General features: G+C 30.3%; 1 protein-coding gene across 1 annotated transcript; it reads right to left on the reverse strand.

The window, feature by feature from the left end:
• Positions 1 to 2,361: 2,361 nt before the first annotated feature.
• LOC148311795 (uncharacterized) lies at positions 2,362 to 8,366 on the reverse strand. Its single transcript, XM_088278344.1, has one exon. It carries the CDS (start codon positions 8,264 to 8,266, stop codon positions 6,593 to 6,595), a length of 1,674 nt encoding a protein of 557 aa, XP_088134470.1. The 5' UTR covers positions 8,267 to 8,366; the 3' UTR covers positions 2,362 to 6,592.
• Between the last annotated feature and the right edge of the window lie 16,620 nt (positions 8,367 to 24,986).

Below are 24,986 nucleotides of genomic sequence, written 5' to 3' on the forward strand. Positions count from 1 at the left end.
TATTAAAAATCAATATCAACCCACTTATTGAACTTTTTACTGTGCAACAGATCTTTTTTGGTAAAACCTGAATATTTTTTCTCCATTTGAAAAATATTTATTATATTTAAAAAAAAAACAATACGTTTTCTTCAAAATGCAAATACAAAAGTGGCGAGTAAATATTAAGTTTAAAATATGCCACTTTTGCTGAGATATAGAACATTTTCTGGGCATTCCAAAAACATGCATAACTGAAAATTGAAGATTTTTTTTATATATGACGTTGTTGAAAGGAGTGAGCGATATGCAAAATATATTTTGGTAAGGAATAATCCCATCTGTTCCATAACTGACCCGTAAGGAATGAGATGATAGATTTAAAAAGTACATCACAAATACCCAGACCAATTGATAACAAAAATTTATTTAATTCGTTTTACAATTAGCAGGAATCGAACCCACAACTCCAGTTTCGCAGTAGAACATCTACCCGACTACGCAACGGCCCCTGACGGTTTTTCATATTAATAAGTTAGCGGTATGTCAACCCGATAATTAAAAAAGTAGCCTGTCGGAAAAAAACACTTAAAAAAAATCAAAAACAGGATGCAAGTGCTAGTAACTAGGATAGGCCAGTAATTCCCAAACACTAGATGTATTACTTTAAGGAAATAAAGTGAAGTCTTATGTTTCCCGTAATATACAATCATCATACTGACATATTTTATTTTTATCCGGTTGAAAATCGTTCAAACTTAGGCGACACCTAAATCAGAAATTTGCGCCTTAATACAGGCAATATGTCAAACATCTAAGCTACGTTTCCGTGGAGTAGAAAGGGAATTATAAAAGTAATGAAAATTAATTATTGAATTGATTATATTAGAATCGAAGACATTCAAGTAATTCTTCTTTATTTTAGTAATTCTATCTTCTAATGACAGTATTATTGCATATTCTTAGAAAAGTATTTTATTTACGTTATTTGTCGTTGTTCTATGATTCTATTGTGATTATTTTTTTATTGAAAAAATCATAAAAACGTCCAGTACAAGTTGACTTTTTAGTTTTAAAGTATCAACGTCATGGCATCTCACCATATGCACAAAAAATAAATATGTTTCAATTCTAGAATGCTAATTATAAAATTTTAAAAGGTCTACGGTGACAATGTATATGTTACACATATCGCTCACTCCTTTCAAGAACGTCATAAATCAAAAATCGTAAATTTTCAGTAATGCATGTTTTCGGAATGCCCAGAAAATGTACTATATCCCAGCATAAGCGGCATATTTTTAACTTAATATTTACCAGCTACAGGGCAGAAAATGTTGTTTTTGCATTTTGAAGAAAATGTATTGTTTAATTATTTTTTTAAATATACTAAATATTTTTCAAATGGAGAATAAACCTTCAGTTTTTACCTAAAAAGATCTGTCCCACAGTAAAAAGTTCAAGAAGAGGCTTGATATTTATTTTTAATACATTGTGTTATATTTTTAAACTTTAAAAACGTTCTCCTGAAAAATCAAGTTTTTTGATTTATGACGTTCTTGAAAGGAGTGAGCGATATGACAATGGACCCGGCCTAGAACATTTGATAGTAAACAAATAAATAATTATCATAATAATAAAAACAGATAATAAAACAAAATGGGAGATTTTGCTTTCATATTATGTATTATCCTTCCTAAATATTGACAGAAATCAACTCATTCTTCTATATTTCATACATTATCACAACTGTTATGTTTTTAAAGTTGTTTGCTGTTGTTCATCAAGTTGTAACAAAATAATCTTTGTTTAAACTAAGAATCACACATTGGCATCTATTTATAAAATCTACAGAAGAAAAGTTAATATGAGAACACTCTCCTTTATACGTAAGACTAACTTAAAGATGAATATTTAGCAAACATAATGAAACTGGTCTAAAAAAATGACTTAAATAAAAAAAAATATCAAAATAGTTAGTTAGAATAAGAAACCAGAATACCAATCATACTTTAACAGTCTTAAAATATTACGATTGGGAGTTACAACTCTTTTTAACATATTGTTGCGGGAAACGCTTAAAAGCGTCTCTTACATACTGTTAGTAGAGAGCAGGAGACGCTTATAAGTATTCTATTTGCTTACTTTCGGTAGAGCGCGAGATACCCCTAAAAGCGTTGTATAGATAGGAATCAGGTTTGCTGTTACTTGTGATTAGTATACTGAGGGTCGGGCAGCAGACTGAGTATAGTATAGTTAGGGTCGGGGCTGATGAAAAAAACGCCCACAAACAATGCGTTATAGGTACCGAGGGTTTGCTACAAACAAAATGGTTTATTTTTAGGCTATCGATAGGGGAATAATTAGAAAAAACAGCTGAAGTAATAAAAATATATTTTATTAATTTACATTGAAATTGTTTGTGTACATATAATCATAATCACTATGAGCAGAAAATTATGAAAAATCTGCAGTTCAAAGTATAACAAAAACATTGCAATGGAAAAAAATTGTGATGAACAGTAACTTGATGGCACCGCATGGTCCTATAATTTCTTTATCGTCAGGTAGAGGTATATATTTTTTTAAATAATAGCATTTTTAATGCGTTAATTTTCGTGTTATAAGATGATTAATATATGAAGTTAGTTTTTCGTTAAATATCTGAATTGCTAAAAATTAGAAAGTCAACTGAGTAGTTCACTCGCAAACCACTTTAGGTTAGAAAAATTTAGTTTTTTTAGCTAATGGCTCCAATCGGTAGAAAAATTAAAATAAAAACGTCTATATTTGACATAATCTGCCAAAACTCGTTAAGTTAGGAATAAAATGGAATTTAAAAATTAAAACTCTTGCAAAACTTGCTAAGCCAATCGACATTTTACTTTCTAAAATCTCTAAAAAAAAAGCTCAAATCGGTAAGATTAAATCTTCTGCCGATAGCCGCCATTGGCTAAAAAACCTTAATTTTTTAACATAATGTGGTTTGCAAGTGGACTACTCAACTAAATTATCAAATGATCATTTTCAAATTTAAAAATGAAATTAGTTAAATTTAAAAATAAATTTAATCAAAAACAAAAATACACCCCTGTTAATCCATAACCGAATAATACAATTTCAGATAGTACAACAAATATAATTTTTAATAATTGCATATTTCCTGATACAGTTGCTTGTTGGTACAGATGTAAATTTAACATATAAGATATCATGGGTGAAACAAAAGACCAATCTTAATAATAAAAATTCACATAAAAAATAAAATATATTGAGAGATAACACATAAATAATTATCTTCTTTCACTAAAACTTACGATTTACACACTTCCTATGAAACATTTCACGTTATGCTAATATATGTATACACATATATGAGGACGACTTAATCATATGTCGCTCACTCCTTTCAACAACATCATATATCAAAAATTGTAAATTTTTAGTTGTTCATATTTTCAGAATGTCCAGAAAATGTTCTATATCCCAGCAAAAGAGGCATATTTTTAACTTAATATTTACCCGCTACAGGGTATAAAGTGTTGTTTTTGAATTTTGAAGAAAAGGTATTGTTTGTATTATTTTTTTAAATATACTAAATATTTTTAAATGGAGAAAAAACATTCAGGTTTAACATAAAAAGATCAGTTGCACAGTAAAAAGTTAAATAAGTGGCTTGATATTTATTTTTAATATAATTAATTATATTTTTAAACTTTAAAAACGATCTCCTGAAAAATCAAGTTATTTTATTTATGACGTTGTTGAAAGGAGTTAGCGATGTATCTACGTTTCAAACTAAAACAATATCAAAAAAGAATAAAACATAAACAAATTTATATATATTTATATATATATATATATATATATATATATATATATATATATATATATATATATATATGTGTGTGTGTTTATTTATATACACAATTGTAAATAGCAAGTACAAAAAAATAATAATATTTAGTCATTTTTCCATTTCAGGAGTAATAACAAAGGGTGATAATGTTGCATTCACACTCATAATTCAAAGACTCTAAACACACCATGGACGGGAGATGTATTTTTACCCCTTTGGTCGATTGATGCTTAAGTGCGGGAAGGGTATTTTTACCTTCTGTGCCGGCCTCATTTCGAAGTCAGAATAGAAGGAAGTACATATTTAATGTTTTTATATGAATATTATGTACCACTCTTTTTGTTAAGGTCTTAACTATATGTACATAATTATCGAATCCCGTCGCCAGCGATCCGCAGGCATAAAAAAACACCTGACTGAAGTGAGTTAGTTTTTAAATTTTTGAAATATTGCTTGTACTTATATCTGCATATTTATCTCTGTATTACTGACTTCAGATATTTAATTTTAATATATGATAACAAAAACAAAAGTATTTGTTTTGACAAAATGACATCAATTACACTAAAAATCCATGGAACTGTGAAAATAATTAAACATAAAAACAAACTTCCAAAACATTGTCATATTTAGATACCAAGTCCGTGTCAGGAATTTGAATTAATAGTAATTGGAAGATTTCATTATTGTCTTTTTAATCACAAAAAAAAATATCTGCAAAAACATGGGTTTTCGAAGGTAAAAATACTTTTTGAATTCTTTGTAATTCCAATCATTGAAATAAAATGGAAACACAGAAAAACTTTCATGGTATTTCTTCACTTGTAAGCAAAAATAAATTAAAATACTATTTCAAATTAAAAAAAAATTTAAAAAATATATATAAATGCCGATTTGCAAAGTTAACTAAATGTTGCAGATAAAAAATGTATAAAACTCTTATTTGTGATAGAAATGACAATAATTGTTACAGAGTTTAACATTATATTCAATAATACTCAATATAGAACTGATAGATATGGCCAAATTCGGCACCCATTATTCAAGCTTATTGCATTAAAATATTTTTATAAACAATATTAAAAAGCATATAAAAAAAGTGCACAAAGCTCAGTGATTGACTTCTTTTATTATGAGATTATAATTACTTAATGTTTATTTAATCTAGTATAAACAAAAGTACGGCATTCTGTACCAATTGGAAAATATTCACAAACTTAAATATAAGGGTGAAGACTGACCGGAGCCATTTCGTCGTAACGTAACAAGTTACGATGCGAGCATTCGTATAGTCAGTACAGCGAGCCGAACGCTCCATCAAACAGTTTCGGATGCTCGCTGATGCTCGCCGCGAGCGATGTTACGACGAAATGCTCCGGTCAGTCTCCACCATAAGCAATCATTGTATTTGTATTATCTTTGTTATTAAGACTTTGATCATTAAAATCTAGGAATAGTCTCTATAAATATAAATTTTTCACTTTTTTACTTAGTTTTAAATAAAAATATATTTATTGCAGTAAAGATCTTACAGATTTAATACTCTAAAAAAATAATATTTGTTTTTATTTTATGTACATTTGCAAGTGTTAAATGAACACAGTTCGCTTATATAAATAATTTATAGGATTTTTTTAATAGCTTTCTTCGGTAAACGAGGGTTACGTTTGCAGAAAATGTTGCAAAAAGTGAATCTGCTAATATAAGACGACTCTCAGATAACAAGTCTTTCTATTACAGGCACAGATACTTGAATTCAAATAAAAATAGTATTACTAAACAAACTTTGCCTTTTTATCATATAAGTTTTGAAAATTGAAACATACATTTTGGCGTGAAAGGGTGATGAACACAATGGCAAACTTAGAATGACTAAATTTTATACAAAAATATATTCTAATTCAAGAAAACAATTTGAAATCAGATTTGCCCAAACAATGCCTGTGAGGAACACTGCCAAAAGTTGGAAAAAAACTTGAAAAAAATCGGAAATAAAATAATACAGAATGAAAATAATTCACAGGGCAAACCAGGGAAATTTAAAAGTCATACAGAAAAGAATTGTAAAAAAAATACTGTTTTTTTTAACAAATATTTTGTTGCCAAATTTTAGGAAGTAAATATAAGATTATTGAACATTATAACAACGAACCATCTACAGATATATCTATGGAAATATTCTGAAATCTCCCCAAATGTACCTGTCAAACACACCTTAGAAAATATTATTTAGACTTTATTAGCTGTGCATTAAAAAATATTAAATTTTAATGGAAACTGATTTACCCTTACGAATGAAGTGATGGTGAATTAAATTTAGACATCAGAAACAAGTATTAAAATACAATTAATTACTAGAAAAGCACAGAAAAGTTTATAAAACTTTTAAATTAATAATAATAAAATAATTCAAACGCTAACAAATAAACTATGGCTGATGTCAAAAAAATGGAAGGGTGTTCCAAACTTATACATCCGCATATTAAAAATAATATATTACAGCTTAATATATAAAAATATACATGAATTTGAAGAAAAAAAACAGCACAAATGTATTAACTTCCACCCCTATCGACAACTTTTGACAGTTACTTATTGCAGAGGTGTCGCCTTGCTCATTTTTGAAGGCTCATATTTTATGTACAAATTTCATTATTCACAAACTTTTATCACACGATCACATCGAAGAATCTATTTACACTAGAAATTTTTGAAATAATGATGAATTTGACTAACGAGAAAACACGCGAACCGTTAGTCCGAGAAGGAGTCCGACCAGTAGGTCGTGGTCACGGGAGCTATGCTCTTGAACAAATCCTTGGTGGATGTGGGCTTCTTTTCTTCCACCACCCGCGAGATGACGGCGTGCTGCTTGTGGTTGTCCACGTGGCGCTCCATGGAGTGCTGCTGCTTGAAGCGCTTGTCGCATATCTTGCAGCGGAAGGGCTTGTTGAGGCCGGGATGTTCCTGCTTCTTGTGCATGTTTAGATTCGTCATATTTGTAAACCCCTGGGAGCACACATCGCACTTGTACTTCTTTTCTCTAACATGAACCGCCTCGTGTACCTTCAGATTCTTCAGCTGACCGAAGACCTTATCGCACGAGCGGCAGGCGTACGGTTTGCTGTCCACCTTGCCGTACTCCGTGGGATGCGCGTCCTTGTAGTGAGCGTACAAGTCTTTGGAGTACATGAAGGCTTGCGTACATACTGAACACTTGTGCGTCTTTTCTTTCGTATGCGTCACGAGGTGCAGCTTGAGTATGCTCGGGTACGGGAACGTTTTCTCGCAGTACGTGCAAGGGTATTTGCCTAAAATGCTGCCCCTCTTAGGCGGTCGCTTGGATACGAGAATAACGTCGTCGTCGGAGTCGTTCGAAGCCACGGGTACTTTGTTTTTTTTCTTTTTACCTTTCTTTTTGAGCTTCGTCGACAGCTTTTTGCTCTTCCTCTTTTTTCTCTTTTTCGACCCATACGAAGGATCGTCCGAATCCGGGTCGGAGAAGTCTGATTCTTTGTATTTTTTATTATCATCCGAAACTACGGGCTCGTTATCGCAATCTATAAGTACGAATTCTGTTTTGACGATCGTTTTCTTTTTTAAGCCTAATTTTTCTCTAAATTCCAAATCCGATCGCTCGCATCTTGTTTTGAATTTATACGCGGTATCTAAGTCACCGGCGCAAGGTTCACATATGAATTCGGGTAGGCCATCATCAAGACTGACTTCCACGGCTGCGCAAGACATCACCTTTTCGTACATTTTTACTGTGTCTTCGCTGTTGAATATCGAAATCAATACGCCCGAGTTCATACAAACTCGACATACGTCCTTCTTTTCCGTCTCTTTCGGTACCGCGCTCTCTGTCTCTTTCTCGCTCGGTACAATCTCGCTCTGCTTTGTTTCTTCATTTTTATCCGGGGAAGAGGGTTTAGATTCCGTAGATTCTCGATTATCTTCGACTTTCATAGAACTGGCGGGAATTTCGCCGGAATAACCTTTTTCCGATTCTGACACATCTCCCGATTTCGATTGTTCGCTTTGATTCTCGATAACACTGGCTGGTGTTTCGACTTCCATGCTGCTGATCTCTCGTTTAGGTTGCAATTCGCTAGCGATGAGTTGTGCGTTATTTTGAGTTAACACATTTGACATTTCATTTTCATAACACAACGATAAATCGGCGGACATGTCGGGAGAACTCCGAGTAGGCATTGCACTCTCGGTTTTTAATGGGATATTGCTGTAATTTGGTTCGATAGAATTTGTTTGTAAGTCAGGTTGGAGTGGCATCGGTTTCATGTCGTTCGATTGATAATGCAGAACGCTGTTGTTGGAATCCATTTCTACGTTGTTCGAATGCATTTTGGTGTACTGTGAATACAAATCCGTGTAGTCGGAATCCATATTTGTATTATAATTCTGCATGGCTCATTGGAATAACAAAACACTGGACTTTTATCACACGCGGCACACTCCCGACCCGACGCTTGTTTGGTAACACTGACGTCATACTGGACGGAAAATACTTCCGAAATCTACCGCTAGAGCGCACAGAGATCTGTCAGTAATGTACGCGCGAAATTCAACATAATATGATATCTAAAAATAACGAGGTAACTAAAATAAATTACAAAACTATAAAATATTATAAAAAATGTCTTTACTATATTAAATTCAAAATACAGCATTAAAAGATAACAATTTAATTTTTCAAGTTATCTTCTTGTTTTAATCACCGAGTATTTTTTTTTCTATGTACAATACATGTAAAAATAAATAAATAATATTATGCCAAGTTTCAACACCCAAGTTTTTACATACGTGTCCAGCAGATTTATTTCGAATTTGATCAGAAAATCTTCTGTACATTTCAATTTCACATTTCTCAATTTAATATTGATTCGTGTCGTGTTGAATTTTTAAATTGAAAATGGGTAACAAATGTTTTTAATAAATATATTCCGCTTAGGTAAAATCATTCAAACATGAAAAAATAAAAATTTCTTAAACTAAATACCATATTTAGACTATTGTTCTAGACGATAACGATTATTTATTAAAGAATATAATAAAACGTTTGGTCACAAAAAAGCATATCTTGCTTTCATCCGATTTAATGTCAATTTACCGAGAGAACATTCCATTTCTTATTACTTATTACTACATGCATTGTTTTTAATAAATAGATTGTCAGTATTAATAGAAAAAGGTAATGGCTTATAAAAGTCTAAATCATGTACATACTTGTATATATTTAACAGTAAAACGTATAATCCATTCAAAATGTTTTTCTTTTATTTAGAACTAGTTTTTTTATTTAAAAATTTTTATGTACTGTTTGTGTAAATATATGAGAAATAAACAAAACCTTTACCAACCAACTGTTATAACTTCTTCAAACCCTTATTCGCACCTCAATGGTGCATATAGCACTGCATCATATAAACGCAGTGTTACCTTGATAGTTAGTACATGAAGAAAAGGTAATCAGCCATCCGCTTCAGGTACCAGTCCAGGGTAATATTGAAAAAATATTAGAGTGAAAAATTCACTTATATTTATTTTACCCACCCTGAGAATCGAACCCGGAAACTCCAGAATGGTAGCTGAGCGTGCTGACCATTACACTACGGAGGCGGACTTACTATTGGTACATGGGTCCTGAACGTCATTAATTTACACGAAAAATTATGATTTTTAATTTATGGTATCCACGGTTTGAGGATCAAATTTTTGTTTTTTAATGAATTTTTGTAAAACTGAATTTTTTTTATACATTGCGAGACCGCGTAAGAAATACCGATATCTGGAGCATGTGTAAGACGGAAGATATAGTGAGGAGGGGACGACAACGAAGGCGATACTGGAATGAGCATATAAACAGAATGTCAGAATACAGACTTCCACGTATCGCCCTTCAAGGAAACCCTGAAAGACGCAGACCCCCAGGCAGACCTCCAAAAAGGTGGAGAGATAGCTGGGAGTCAACATCCCAAGAGCGACATGCGGAGGCACAAACAGATTCTGAGGATCTATAAAAAGAAGAAGAATAATAATATTTTAAATATATATATATATGTAGAATAGGTCCATAAATGCCTGATTCGTTGTTAATACATTGCTGAATTCAATCATAAAAAAAGAATGATGACTCTTGAGTCATTTTTCTATGATTCTCGCACAAAACCGTATACATCCAATGATTATGAACTGACGAAGACTTTAATGTTGCCAGATCTGGTTTATTTTAATCATTTACGCAATAAAAAAGTAAACATGGGCGTCATATTATCAACATGGTTTGCGTAACTTTAAACAAATATGGTACGAAGAGCAGATATTTTATTTTACTGCAGCAGTAGTATAAGAAACTACTATAAATAAAAGATCCGTGGATACGACGATACAACAAGAAAAAAATAACTCCGTTAAATGACTTTTTTGTATTTTTTTTTTTGACATCAAAATATAGGAGTCTGGGCTTTTACTGGGCTTTCGACCGTCATAGGCTGGTTTATGTAATCACTTTACACGTGAACATAACATTCACCAATTCTACCCGTGATTGACAACCACTGAATGGAATGAATGGTGGAATGAATTCTGTGTTAGCGAATACCCCCTTAATATTATCGAAAGTGATTATCTTAACCTTGCATTATTTGATTATATCACCATTTTTAAGTTAATTTAATTTTGTTTCATTCAAGTCTTGCTTTTTTTACTCATTTATAAATAAATGTCTTTTTTTTATGTAAAAAGATTTTTTAAATATAATGTATAAATAAATCTATCGAGGGCATGTAATATAATATGCTGTTGTAACAATTCATTAGGGAAAATAAATCCTCAAAGGAATACGAGTATACCATTACTGAAAAATCGGTGTAATCATTTTCCTTAGCCTTAGTAAGGATGAATTATGCATTATAAAAGGCGACATTTTATACCTTGAATGCTAATTAAATATCGATAATCCAACTCCCAAACAGGAAGTCATTTATCAATTAAATAGGATGAGATAGAAAGGGAAATCTAAAATTATTGGTACCGTAGATCACGATGTGCTACTGGAACTTTGATGTGTTACTTGAGCCCAGTACAAAAAAAAATTAGATCTGTATTTGGTCTATAATAATGAACGTATTGACATGATTCATTGTTTCCCTGACAGGTGACACTTATTGTCACGATACGTTCATTATCTTAGACAGATTTAAATCTCTTTTTTCGTACTGGGCTCAAGTAACTCATCAAAGTTCAAGTAGCCCCGTTCTACGGTACCTTATCTCCTCTTATTTTAATAAACAATTTAAATTTGGTGACATGTTTGTATGTGCATTAATCAAAACTTTTTCATTTACAAACCCTCTTTAACACATAAAGGAAAGGTGATCACCCCTCCGCTTCAGGTACCAGTCCAAGGTAAAATTGTAAACAAATTGTAAAACAAATATTAGAGTGAAAAAATCACCTATATTTATTTGACCCCCCCCCCTGGAAATCGAACCCGGGACCTCTAATACGGTAGCCGAGCGTGTTGATCTACGGAGCCGGACAGGGAATCAAAACTTAGGTACTGTTTCATTAATAGTGTATAATACATTCACAAGATTTTGAGTGTATCCAAATGCTTGTACACAGATCTCCAAAAATTTGGGAATAAAATTATTGGTCAAATTATGGAGAAGGCGAAGAATGTTTGCGAATACAGAACGGTGTGGGATTCTATTCTCTCTGCCTACCTCTGAGAGGGGGCGACGTGTTAATAAGTGAGTTAGTTAGTTTTAAAAAATTAAAACAAATTATTGAAAACTTGGGATGGTATTACAAAAATGTTAACTGTGTAGTAAAAATATTTTATTTATGTTCACATATATATTTTTTCTCTGGGGAGTGGGTTTTTTTACATTAAATATAATTTTAAATAAAATCTTTGCATTGTGAGGATAGAAATTATGTAAAAATAATTTTAATAAAACGAACTTTTTTGAAACGCTTTTTTAAAACGAAAAAATCATGGAACTCAAAAAGCTTTTTATGAAAAAAAAACGAATTTCACCGCGTTACATGAAAAAAAGCCCTGCACATTTATTATAAACCAAAGTCATATTACCTTAGCATATTACAGTTCTCAAATGCCAAGGAAGTAAGAAATAAAAAGTTTTAAATTAACCTTTAATTAATGTACACTAATGTAAGCCGCTTTATCATACCAGCCCTGAAGGATGTTACGTATTTATGCGACCGACCAGGAAGTAAATTTAAGTCATAAAATGAGGATATATCAGATGAAAAAGTAGGCGCATGTCATTAAACCCTATCATAAATAAAGTTTAACCTTTAGTTTACTTCAGCTAGATATATGAACTCGACATTATACAGCAAAATAAACAAAACTGGAAACAAAATATACACATCGTTGTATTTGAATACGAGCATGTTTTTATCTATATTATATAAATAAAAATAAAACAGGGAAAAAATGTTTTTTAGTAAAACAGTGTCTTACCGCAATGGCAGCGCCATCTGTTGAACGTAACAGCAACACGCACTAAACTAAACATTACTTATAATTGAACCAACTAACCTTAACACCGCTTCCCCGCAGGGATAGGCAGACCAAATAGAACGCCACGCCACTCTGTATTTGAAAACAATTTACACATTCATGCATCTCCTTATACATACCCGCCGAGTATTCTGACTCCTGATGACCGGACCATTTGCAAGCATTTGAAATACTTAAAAATGCCTAGTTTTTCTCGGTCTTCCTGTGCTTCTCTAACCAACCACATTTCACTTTGTGAATTTATTATACTGTTCTTTCCTCATTCATTCGTTTCACATGTCCAAACCATCTCATCTCAATTTTATCGATAATGTTTTTCTCACCTTTGCATTCTTTCCTAATATCACCATTCGAACAATTTATGTATTTATATCGTAGTCATACAGGAGAAACTGACCAAGTGCATTTTTTACATAAACTTGATTATTGACTGTTTGATATCTTACTAGCTTAATATTACCCCTGAAAAAGATCCCAAAGGATTTTAAACTTGGAAGTATAATATATTGACTCATTAAAAATGACAAACTGCATTGATGTTTATTTTCGTGCCAAGCAAAAGTGACTTAAATGGCCCTCCTGAACATTTTACGTTTTGTTAGTTGGTCACTTTCTCCTGTACGACTACTATATATATATATATATATATATATATATATATATATATATATATATATATATATATATATATATATATATATATATATATATATATATATATATACATATATATATATGTGTATATATATATATATATATATATATATATAAATATATATATATATATATATATATAATATATATATATATTATATATATATATATATATATATATATATATATATATATATATATATATATATATATATATATATATGTATATATATATATATATATATATATATATATATATATATATATATATATATATATATATATATATATATATATATATATATATATATATATATATATATATATATATATATATATATATATATATATATATATATATATATATATATATATATATATATATATATATATATATATATATATATATATATATATATATATATATATATATATATATATATATATGTGTATATATAGGGATGACTTTGACTACGCAAACAATTTGTACTACTTAAAAGAAAGTTAGGAATATTTCTCTTCCTCCTTGATAATATGTATTACCATAATTATATTTGTTCAATTCTAAGGCCCAGGGATTTTAATACGCAAACAATATTAATACCTTTATCTCTTTCCCATCCGTATCATTGTTTTCTCATTTCTGTTAATATAATACAAACAAAAGTAAAACTATATTGTTCGGAAAAACAAAGAGTTGAAGATTTTGTTTAATATCTAAATTAATTGAATTTCAAATCGTAGATTGGATGTTATTAATAATGTTAAGACGCTGAGAGTCTAGGCTTTAACTGAAATATCTTTGTGTTATTAATAAAAAGTTATATAATAATATTGGAAATTAATATTTATAATTCTCTATTTACTCAGCCGTAGAGATTTTTTGCAATTTAAACAAAGTATTTTTTTTTATAAAATATGAATAAAAGAATATTTCGGGTTGTGGTCCCGTGGTTGTTGTCGCGGGCTCTTGAGTCAGAGTTTCTTGGTTCGAACCACTCTACCACAAATAGTTTCCTATTTCTAATAATGAAATTGAAGTATTTTTTTAAATAATAAAAACAAATAAGTTTTTATCTTTACAAAAATATATAAATAAATAAATAAATATATAAATATTATATATATATATATATATATATATATATATATATATATATATATATATATATATATTATATATATATATATATATATATATATATATATATATATATATATATATATATATATATATATATATATATATATATATATATATATATATATATATATATATATATATATATATATATATATATATATATATATATATATATATATATATATATATATATATATATATATATATATATATATATATATATATATATATATATATATATATATATAAATATATATATATATATTTTTTTTTGACATCTCATCAAAGATGAAGAAGAATATGGAAGTCTGGGCATATACAGGGCTGACGACCGTCATAGGCTTGTTTAAGTGATCACTTTACACACGTGTAACATTCACCAATTCTACCCATTATTGACGACCACACTACTCAAATTCTATATATGAATATAAACCAATTTTGAAACACTGTTCTTGCATCACTAGAACTTCACTAGAGACATCTATTGGTGAGATGAAAAGAAGCTTTTTATTGAGCAGAAACACTTTTATTAGTATTTTTATTTTATTAATATGAAAAAAAAACTCCTACAATTGGAGATAATCCAGATTTGTGAACAAGTATTTGGACACACTCAAAATGTTGTAAATAAGAATAAACATAGTTAAAACATATAGTTAATTAAAAAAGTATTTGAGATTAAGTACCTACAATAATTCAAAATGAAAAAAAAATGTAAATCAGAGTTTGAAAAAATGTAAATCTATGTGTACAATATGTGATAAGTAGAATAATTCATTTAAGACCTTACTCTCAATAATATAAACCATTAAGCGTTCGGCTGCGCTGAGAACCGCACGTCATTTCACACCCGGTTAAAAATATATTTACTTTGAAATTTTTAAATGTTTTTTAAAATACATATTTTTTCAGCTCCTTACCTTTCAACAACTCTTTTCTGTTCAAAACCATATATTTATTTCGAAAAAAACTTTTTTCAAATACCAGTTTTGTTTTTAGAAGGATTTAAATCTTCCAAAAAAATTAAAGAATGAAAATCTCTTTTTAGTATTAAGCATCAATTAAATAGTGGAAATAAATCAAAACTGTCTTAGGGGGTTAAAATAACTTAGGCATAACAAAAATAAAAAAAGGCAAAATTTAAAATTGTGAATACGTTTTTAACTTTAGATTCGCAATAGTGAGGATGGAGCATTTTATAATTTTTAACTTAAACCTTTCCCAGAAATTATTTAAATTTATTAAATAAAATGTATTTTGATTACCGCGAATGAATTAATTTCGAATAAGAATTAAATTATACTGAAAATTAAAATGTATTTTTGCAAATTTCATATAATTTATGTAGGTGTACATTTAATAAATTACATTGGTCGGTCATTTTCTTTAATCTCCATTCAAAATCGTTTAAGGAATCGTTATAAAATTGTATCTTGTATTACGTACTATTTTTTTTTATGTCGCATTAATTAAATATTTTTTTTTATTAAAATCTTTAATAGTCTATATTTATATTTTCTAGACTCCAACCCTGTAATATCATTTGCTGTAACCGTTTTCAACCTTTTTTTAAATTTAATTATCTACAACTTTAGTTACTACAATACAATATCGATATTACTTATCTCTCAAAAGGTTCAATTGTATTATTTATTATTAAAATATTATTTAGAAATTCAATCATTGAGTTTCTGAGTCCTTTTTAAGTCTAGGACGAAAAATAGAGACCATAGAGAAACAATGTTGACGGATAAACTTATAGAAAAATTTCCAAGCAGTTTGATCATATATATGTATAAAATAAACATCACACTGCTTCTCGCAGGGGTAGGCTGAGAGAATAGACCGCCACACCACTCTGTTTTTGCAAACAATCTTCGCTTCTTCCAAATCCATGAGAAGATTCTCATACATGCCGCTGATTATTCCGACTCTTGACCTGACCACATTCAAAGGTTTGAAATACCTGGCCATGTCAAGTTTTGCTCGGTTTTCCTCTGCTTCTTACCATCTACATTCCTCTTTTGAGTTTGTTTTTTTTTCTTTCAATTATTCGATTCACATGCCTAAATCATTTCAATACACCTTTATTAATTTTATCGATAATACTTATCTCAATCATGCATTCTTTCCTTATATCACCATTCGAACATCTATCATACATCGTTTATCGGACATTGTACTTCGTAGTGGTTAGCGTATCAGGCTATCGTGCTGGTGGTCTCGAGCTCGATTCTTAGGCGAGACAAAATAAATATTAGTGATTTTTCAATCACATATAACCCTGGACTAGTACCTAAAACCCGGAGTTGATCACATTCCTTCGTTGGTTTATCGATCAAGAAATCGCTGTTTCTATACAATGCAGTGCCATATGCACCATTGGGACGGATAGCGGTTAGAAGATGCAAAAAACAATTATTTAGACAACTAACAAAAGTCAACTATCAACTCGCGTTTTTCAAACAACCAAAACCAAACTGGAGAATTCATCGAGTTCCCAAATTTTCACTTTTGTCTTTGAAATTTTAGAAAACAAAACGAATCATGCTGCATTCACGTGTGATTAGAATTTCATTTTTAATTCTGAGTAATGGAAATTTACAAGCGAAAATGATGATAGAATGGCATTGCATTAGAATATATTGCATTTGCCAATGTCAAGTTAATTAAATAATATTATTTAATTAAAAATTATGATAAACTTATTATTAAACTATAAATTGATTTCGTTCAGTTAAAAAAATAACTAAAATATTGCTCTTTATAGATTGTATTCGAGGCGAGATTGAGTACAGGGTGTACAATTTTATTAAATTTGATTAAGATTGGCAGACGGTGGAAATCTCACTTTGGGAGGATCGATGAGTCCTGATTTTTTATACGGACTGTGAGGGAAAATAAATGTAAAGTTGGAAGATACAAGGAAAATTCAAGGAAAAACTTTTCTTTATAAAGCCGCAACTTCTATGACTGACGAAGCCTTATAATACTGAATTTTAAATTATTATTAATGAAATTCTCAATATTATTAATATTTAAAGCATTTACTTTGTGGTTAGTCATTTTTACTTATTTATTTTTTTACAAAAATGTTAATAAAATTAGTATATAACCACTCACCGAGATTTTTACGTCTACCGGTTTCGAGACGTACCCGTCTCTTCGTCAGGACAATCACTAACACAGCATGCAAACAATACTACCCTTCACCACCATAGCACCATTTACACACTCAAAACTACACAAAATGTCTAACACATGCGATTTTTGGTCGACCCGAAGACCAACATGCACTATAGTTTTCAATACAGACATGCGTTACGAGCCGAGGTTAAACGTATATTAGAATTAGACTAGGAATCGAATCTATTTATATACTTGTAGGATGAGAGGAGTGGGGGGGGGTTCGAATTGGATATTGACGAATCGTGTTTAATCGATGTCGAATCAAACAATGGACTATATGTAAAATTTATTTGGTTGTTAATTAGAGGAATATTATTTTTAAGCGCTTTCCTAATATAAAAAATCTCCATATTATTTAGTTTTAACCCTTTATTATTAGTGTTTAATATTTTTACTCCCGTGTCTTTTTTGAAGACGTGATTTGATTCTATGAGGTGATTGGCAAATTCGGAGAAGTTATTATTGTTTAGACATCGTATGTGTTCTTTTATTCTGGTATTAAAATTACGCGACGTTCTACCAATATATTTCGAAGGACAAGAATCACAAGTTAATTGGTATATACCAGAATTGTCTAGGATATTATTTTTATCTTTATTATTTAAAAGGATTTTCCCAATATTATTATTAGTATAAAATGCCGGTCTTATATTTTTTGGTAAATATTTAGTTACTTTATTCGTTATATTATTTATAAACATTATTCTTCTCCATTTATTATTATTATTATCATTAATTATTTTGGGATATAAAAACTGTTTTAAGGTTCTTTGTTTAATTTTTTTATTTAAAAGAGAATTAATTAATTCTACATTATAACCATTATTTAACGCAATTTGTTTGATCGTATTAAGCTCGGTGTCAAAGTTAGATTTGGATAACGGGACATTCACTAAGCGATGTATCATCGAGTGGAAAGCGGAATGTTTGTGGGAAATTGGATGATTGGAACTATTATTAATGACCGTATCTGTATAAGTTGGCTTACGAAAAATATTAAAGTCTATAGTGTTATTTAGTACTGTTAAAGTTAAGTCTAAGAAATTTAATTTATGGTCTTTTTCAATTTCAAGCGTAAATTTAATATTATCGTTAAAGGTGTTAATAAATTTTAAAAATGAAGTTAGTTGTCGTTCTGTTCCTGTCCAAATGCAAAAGATATCGTCTACATATCTTTTCCATAAAAATATGTTTTTAATTAATTGATTATTAGATTTAAATATACTATTTTCAATACTATCTAAAAATATGTCCGCAACTAATGGGCTTATTGGAGAACCCATTGCTAAGCCTGAGGTTTGATTATAAAGTTTGTTATTAAATTGAAAGTAATTTTGGTTTAAACAAATGTTGAAAAGACGACTTAAATCATTAGAAATGTTTTCAGGTAATTCTGAAGTATTCAGAATATCTTTTATAATTATTTTTGATTGTTCTATATTTACGTTGGTAAATAAGTTGACGACATCGAACGACACTAATTTTGCATTTTTGGGGAGTACCAGGTTTTTAAGTGTGTCTATTAGTTCTAATGAGTTTTTAATTGTATACTTAGTTTGGAAAATATTTAAATTATTTGATGTATTTGTTATAAATGACGCTAATTTAAAAGCTGGGGAATTACAAGAGGACACAACCGGTCTAATGGGATTATTATCCTTATGAATTTTTATTAAGCCATATAATTTGGGAATTTGAGGATTTGATTGAACTAACTGTGATTTTATTTTATCATTTGGAAACAGATCGCTTTTACATGATTTTATCGCATTTTTTATATTATCTTGGAATTTATTTGTTGGGTTATTTGGAAGGATTTTAAAAATATCATCGTTTAAGAAGTTTTCTACCTTTGAAATATAGTCTTTTTTATTTAGAATAACTATCGAATTGCCTTTATCGGCTTTTGTTAGAATTAATTCTTTATTTTTTAATGTTGTCTTAATGTTTGATATTTGGGTGGAATTAGTATCTTTTATAATCAAATTATTTAAATTGCCTACTTCATTATTTAAACTTTCCGCACATTTATAGTGATAGGACTTTTGTTCTTTAAATAATGCTGTTTCAACATCCATAGCTAAATTATCTAACGCGGGTTTAACATTTTTAATATTGTACTGTAAGTTGAATTTTAAACCCTTTGACAATAATGAAGTTTCATCGGGTAGGAATGTGTGTGAAGAGAGATTCACTACGCGATCATGAAATTTATGCGTATTTAGTATTTTTGGGTGATCTATTTTTAGTGTTTTTTTATTTATCAACTCGTTAATTTTTTTATCTAATTGGCATTTTTTATTGTATGCTTCTATGGATGTAAAGTGTCTTACTTTATCATCGAATGAATCCCATTCAATGGGATGTAGGATATGAGTTAGTTCCATGTGCAACACTTTTAAAATTAATTTTGTATCATTTCTTATTTTGAAGGCATTTTTTATAACTTCTTTCAACAACGTTATTTTTAATTTGAGGATGGATTTTTGTGGGATATTAGAGGATTTTGAGAATGTTACAAATTTAGACTCAATGAATTGAGGGAAAATGTTATTTTTAATACATTTTTGATAAAAGTATATGTTTAGGGAAGTGATTCTATATTTTTTTGTTAGTTTTTTATAATGATTTGCTTTTAAGGCCGTACTCGCCATTATAAAATTCTCAATATTATTAATATTTAAAGCATTTACTTTGTGGTTAGTCATTTTTACTTATTTATTTTTTTACAAAAATGTTAATAAAATTAGTATATAACCACTCACCGAGATTTTTACGTCTACCGGTTTCGAGACGTACCCGTCTCTTCGTCAGGACAATCACTAACACAGCATGCAAACAATACTACCCTTCACCACCATAGCACCATTTACACACTCAAAACTACACTATTATTAATGTATTATACCTATGTAGGTACCTATGTACATAGGTATAATACATTATTAATGTATTATACCTATGTAGGTACCTATGTAGTTCCTGAAACTTGAAATTTGTTTTATTTTATTTTGTGTTCTTGATTATTTTAGTACAGCGTTATGGGATAAAAATTCCACGTTTAAGTTTTTTGGTAGCGACAAAAGGTATAAAAATTGGTACTAAACAGGCATCAAAATTTGGTGATATTATGTTATGGGTGGTAAAAAAGCTCGAAATGGAGATTGACACAAAAAGATTTTTTTATACCCCTGGTCACCAGGTTATGTCGTGGAGTGTATATTATTTCACGGCCGCTTCATTTTCACAATTCATTTAATGAGTGAAGAAAGAATCGTAAAACAAATTTATGAGGCGCATAATAGGCGAAAACTTAGTATGATCAAGTATTTCAAATGCTTAAAAAGTCAGGTAAGGAATCGGAATAATCGAAAGTTGTGTATGAGGAGATGCACGCACGAGGAAGAGGCGAAAATCGTTGCAATGACAGATTGGTGTCACGTTTTATTCTCTGTGCCTACCCCTGCGGAAAAGCGGTGTGACGGATAGTTAGCTTAGTATTTTTTATAATGTTGTATAAACGAGTGATCGACTGCAAATGATCATTTACATTCGATTTTTGACACCCGCCGCATGCGACCAATCGATGCTTTTCAAAAATCGACTTGTGCTTTGGGGGTTGTGTTATGGCATTTTCAAACGAATGTTACATTCGTTTGAAAATGCCATAACTAGGCGAAACAATTGTCACAATATGAATTTTTTATGTGTTTTTGTTAATAAAATACAACTTAGTAGAATCAAAAAATCTGTGTTTGATTTAAAAATTAATACATAAATGAATTCATTACTTTGATATGCTCACAAATACAACGTTACGTATACTTACTACGAATCGCTATATTTTCTATGTATGATACTGCCTTCTATGTTGTTTTTTTGTAAAATTAGTAAATTGTAATACAAACTAACATGGCGAAGTGACGTCAGTTTAGAGAAAAACTAAATAACTTAAAATCTCGTGTCTTTGTTTTTTTTCAGAGCAGCACAAGTTTATTGAGATTAATACTATAAAAGTATTTTTATTATTTTTAACTTGTAACAGTAACTTGTAATAAAAGTATATTTGACTAAGTTTCTGAATACGAAGTTAACGAAAATATATTATTTATTAGCGTTACCTATGTAAAACTGTTTCTGTAAATATATTTCTTTAAATAAGTTTAAAAAAAAAATTAATGCAAAAAATACAAACAATGTTCAATTTTTCCCTGTTAATCTCTACAAAAAACACACATTGTTTCAAGATCATTACACACTGCATATACAAAAGGCATTATACAACGAGATTTCAAAGTGAATTCGTCTATGGTATACATCGTAGATTTCTTTACTTTCAGAGCGACAGCGGCCTTCCAGTGATCAAAATTTCCCGGCCCTGTTGTAGTGTGATCATTATATATTAAGTTTTGTTTGGTCCGTCGAACTAATTTCATTGTATACATACGCTGCAGCAAGGGTTCTACAATGTCAACAAAATCACTGTTTATGTGATACGTAACATCTACTCAAAGTCTCAAGTCAGCAAAGTATTTTGTGAACTAACACGATAAAGTTCATTGTGTTAAAGGTCCGGGGTGACTTAGGAACAATGAAGGTACCTAACTATGCGTTGAGCCGGGAACTGTATGGAATTCACGAACCAGAACAGACTATGTTAATTGTTCGCTGTTGTTCACATAGTAATACCGAGTAATGTCTATGGCAGGGATAGCGAATCTTTTAGAGCCTGATTGCCAAAAATTTTTTTTTTTTCAATTTAATGATATGTCGCGTGCCACATGCCATGGAAATAAAAATGGATCAAATATTTGTGTAACTTCAGATTTGTAATATAAACAAACCATTAATAAATCGAAAAAATGATTAATTATGTATTAATGGCAAAATAAGAAAAAACAGTAAAAAATGATTAAATAAAAAAAAATATAGTACCCTTAAAAATTTATTATTAGTGAGATTTTATCACAAAAAAAATCATCTCGGGGACTAGCATCGAACGGGAAGTATTAAACAATGCCATCTATTTAGGCATGAATATCGTCATATTGTCGTTTGCGAAAATATTGATGGACCAAGAAAATACACATGGCTTTTTAAATATTTTATTTTTTTATACTATTTCAAAAAATTTTTTTTTTTTAAATTCATTTTTATTTTATTTTTCTTCATTCACGCGCCATGCAAAATCACCTCGCGTGCCATAGGTTCACCATCCCTAGTCTATGGTATACGCAAGTAAGTATTGTATGCGATAAACTTTCAAGTTTCATAATTGGAATTGTGTACTATAACGCTATGAATCATATTGGCGCTAGGGCTAGGCATGGTTTAATCTATGCTATATCGGTGGCCATAAATATCGCGCAATCGATATTTTATCGAAATTAGGATATCCAATTATATTCGATCGAAATCGGTGTTATATCGAAATTCATCTTCAACTCTCTATCCGAGTAAAAATACCCAAGTAGTAGTATATAGGGCACTGTGTTGACTAAGTCGTAATTATGGTTAGCCTGTTTAGCTACCGTGATGGAGGTCCCGGGTTCGATTCCCTGGGGAAAGGGGGTTGAAATAAATATTGGTGATTTTACACTCTATATTTATTTTATATTACTCTCGACAGGTCCTTAAAGCGCAGGAGTTATCACCTTGCCTTAATGTAAGTAACGATCAAGATAACACTTCGTCGAATGTTACATGTGTATAAAGTGATTACTTAAACCTTCCTATGATAGATCGTGAGGTCTGTAAATGCACAGACTTCCATATTCTTCATCTATATTGATATATCACAATATATTTGTTTTACTGTATATGTAACTAGAAACTTTAAAATATCAAGACATATTTTAATTTAATTGATAAAAATCTTGATCTCTATTGCTCTATTTTTTTCGTTAAATGAAAAAAAAAACCTTAAGAAAACTAACAAGTCTTTGCACACATTTTCCCCTCTTCCACATTCATGCATCTCCTCATAAATAGCCGCCGATTATTTCGACTCTCAACCTGACTACATATGTTTTACGCATAACTCCTAGCCTTACGTTTTTTCTGATTTTTTTCAAAGAAAGGATAGAATATAATACGAAAATCTAATTTTATACCATTGAGCTATATTTTTCCATTAACTTCATACGATTCCGGATGTTAATTACACACATAAAATAATATTTTTCAGAATCTCTCCGTTACAAAAGAAAAATACTTTCAATGGGATTCATTTTGATTATATTTTAATACGAAAAAGCGTTGGGTGTCATTTTTGAATTTGATGCGTAGTAAGGTTATATGAAAATATGTAAGTAAGAACGTGAATGGAATATTAAACTTGTCACGACGGGAAATGGCGAAGTGTGAACACTGAAATCTACCCTCGGCCTAAGCCTGAAACTGAAAGATAATTTCTGCTTAAATTTGTTCAAAATCCTGATATTATTTACCTTCTATCGCTGGAATTAGAGGGATTATTATCCTGTTCTAAAAACAGACTTATAAACTTAGCTTAGGGCGTATGTCCACTACACGGAATTTTACCGTCCGGCACGTCAGTTACCGTTTTAAAACTACGATTGGCTTGGATTGGCTTGTGGTTCTGTCCATCTTTTTTCGGGTCGGTGCTCTTCATCAGTGCGTGAACGCGTTGCCCGTAAATTACATCACGCTAAACTGTCGTAATCGCTTTCATTTTTCAAAACCGGACTGCGGGACGGTCAAATTCCGGGTAGTGGACAATCGCCCTTACAGTTTGATCTAAATTATGCAAAGCTCGTTTTCATGATATTTACGATAAAAGGAAATATTTTTTGACATCTCATCAAAGATGAAGAAGAATATGGAAGACTGGACATTTGCGGGGCTGACGAACGTCAAAGGCTGGTTTAAGTGATCACTTTACACGTGTGTAACATTCACATCCATATTCTTCTTCATCTTTAATGAGATGTAATAATCTAGATTTGTGAACAAGTATTTGGACACACTTGAAATGTTGTAAGGGAAATATTGACACGTCTGGGTTGTCGCGTTCTTCTTCTAACTCAAATGTCGTATAGGGCATCGCATCGACACAATGCAGAGCCCTATGCACCATTTGGATTAAAATGCGAAAAAAACACTTTTTAGACGAGTAAAACATCACAATCCTCATATTCATCGTTGACCAATTCAGATGAACGATTAATAAAGCCACATTATTTTGTGTTTTAAGTTTGTTCTACACGTGGGAAGCGCTAAAGTGTCAGTTATCCTGGTTATCCGACTGGGCACCTTAAAATACTATGTATACATTCAAGCAATTCCGGCGAATCAATGTGCGAGTTTTTAATGTTCATACATGATTTTTTTGTCGTGAGAACATGTTTTTATTACACATTCCCGGTTTCTCCACTCACAAAAATAATTTCCGGTGTATACTTACTAAGAATGAACAATGAGAGAATTTTTTACCAAATTTTCTATTCGATTAGTACTCTATAATAACATATTTCTTTCGGCTTTCTCGTTTTGTGGGGATTCAGGACGTCCAATACCAAAACGCACCTTTGCGTGTTACTGACCGGATTATTTGTAGTAGA

This window comes from Brachycentrus maculatus, unplaced genomic scaffold (assembly GCF_059751285.1).
Source record: "Brachycentrus maculatus isolate JH-2025_06_01 unplaced genomic scaffold, ASM5975128v1 h1tg000056l, whole genome shotgun sequence".
Lineage (NCBI taxonomy): Eukaryota > Metazoa > Arthropoda > Insecta > Trichoptera > Brachycentridae > Brachycentrus > Brachycentrus maculatus.

Excerpts from the sequence above, each read along its gene's own strand:
- LOC148311795 (XM_088278344.1), bottom strand. The coding sequence starts at position 8,266 with ATGCAGAATTATAATACAAATATGGATTCCGACTACACGGATTTGTAT.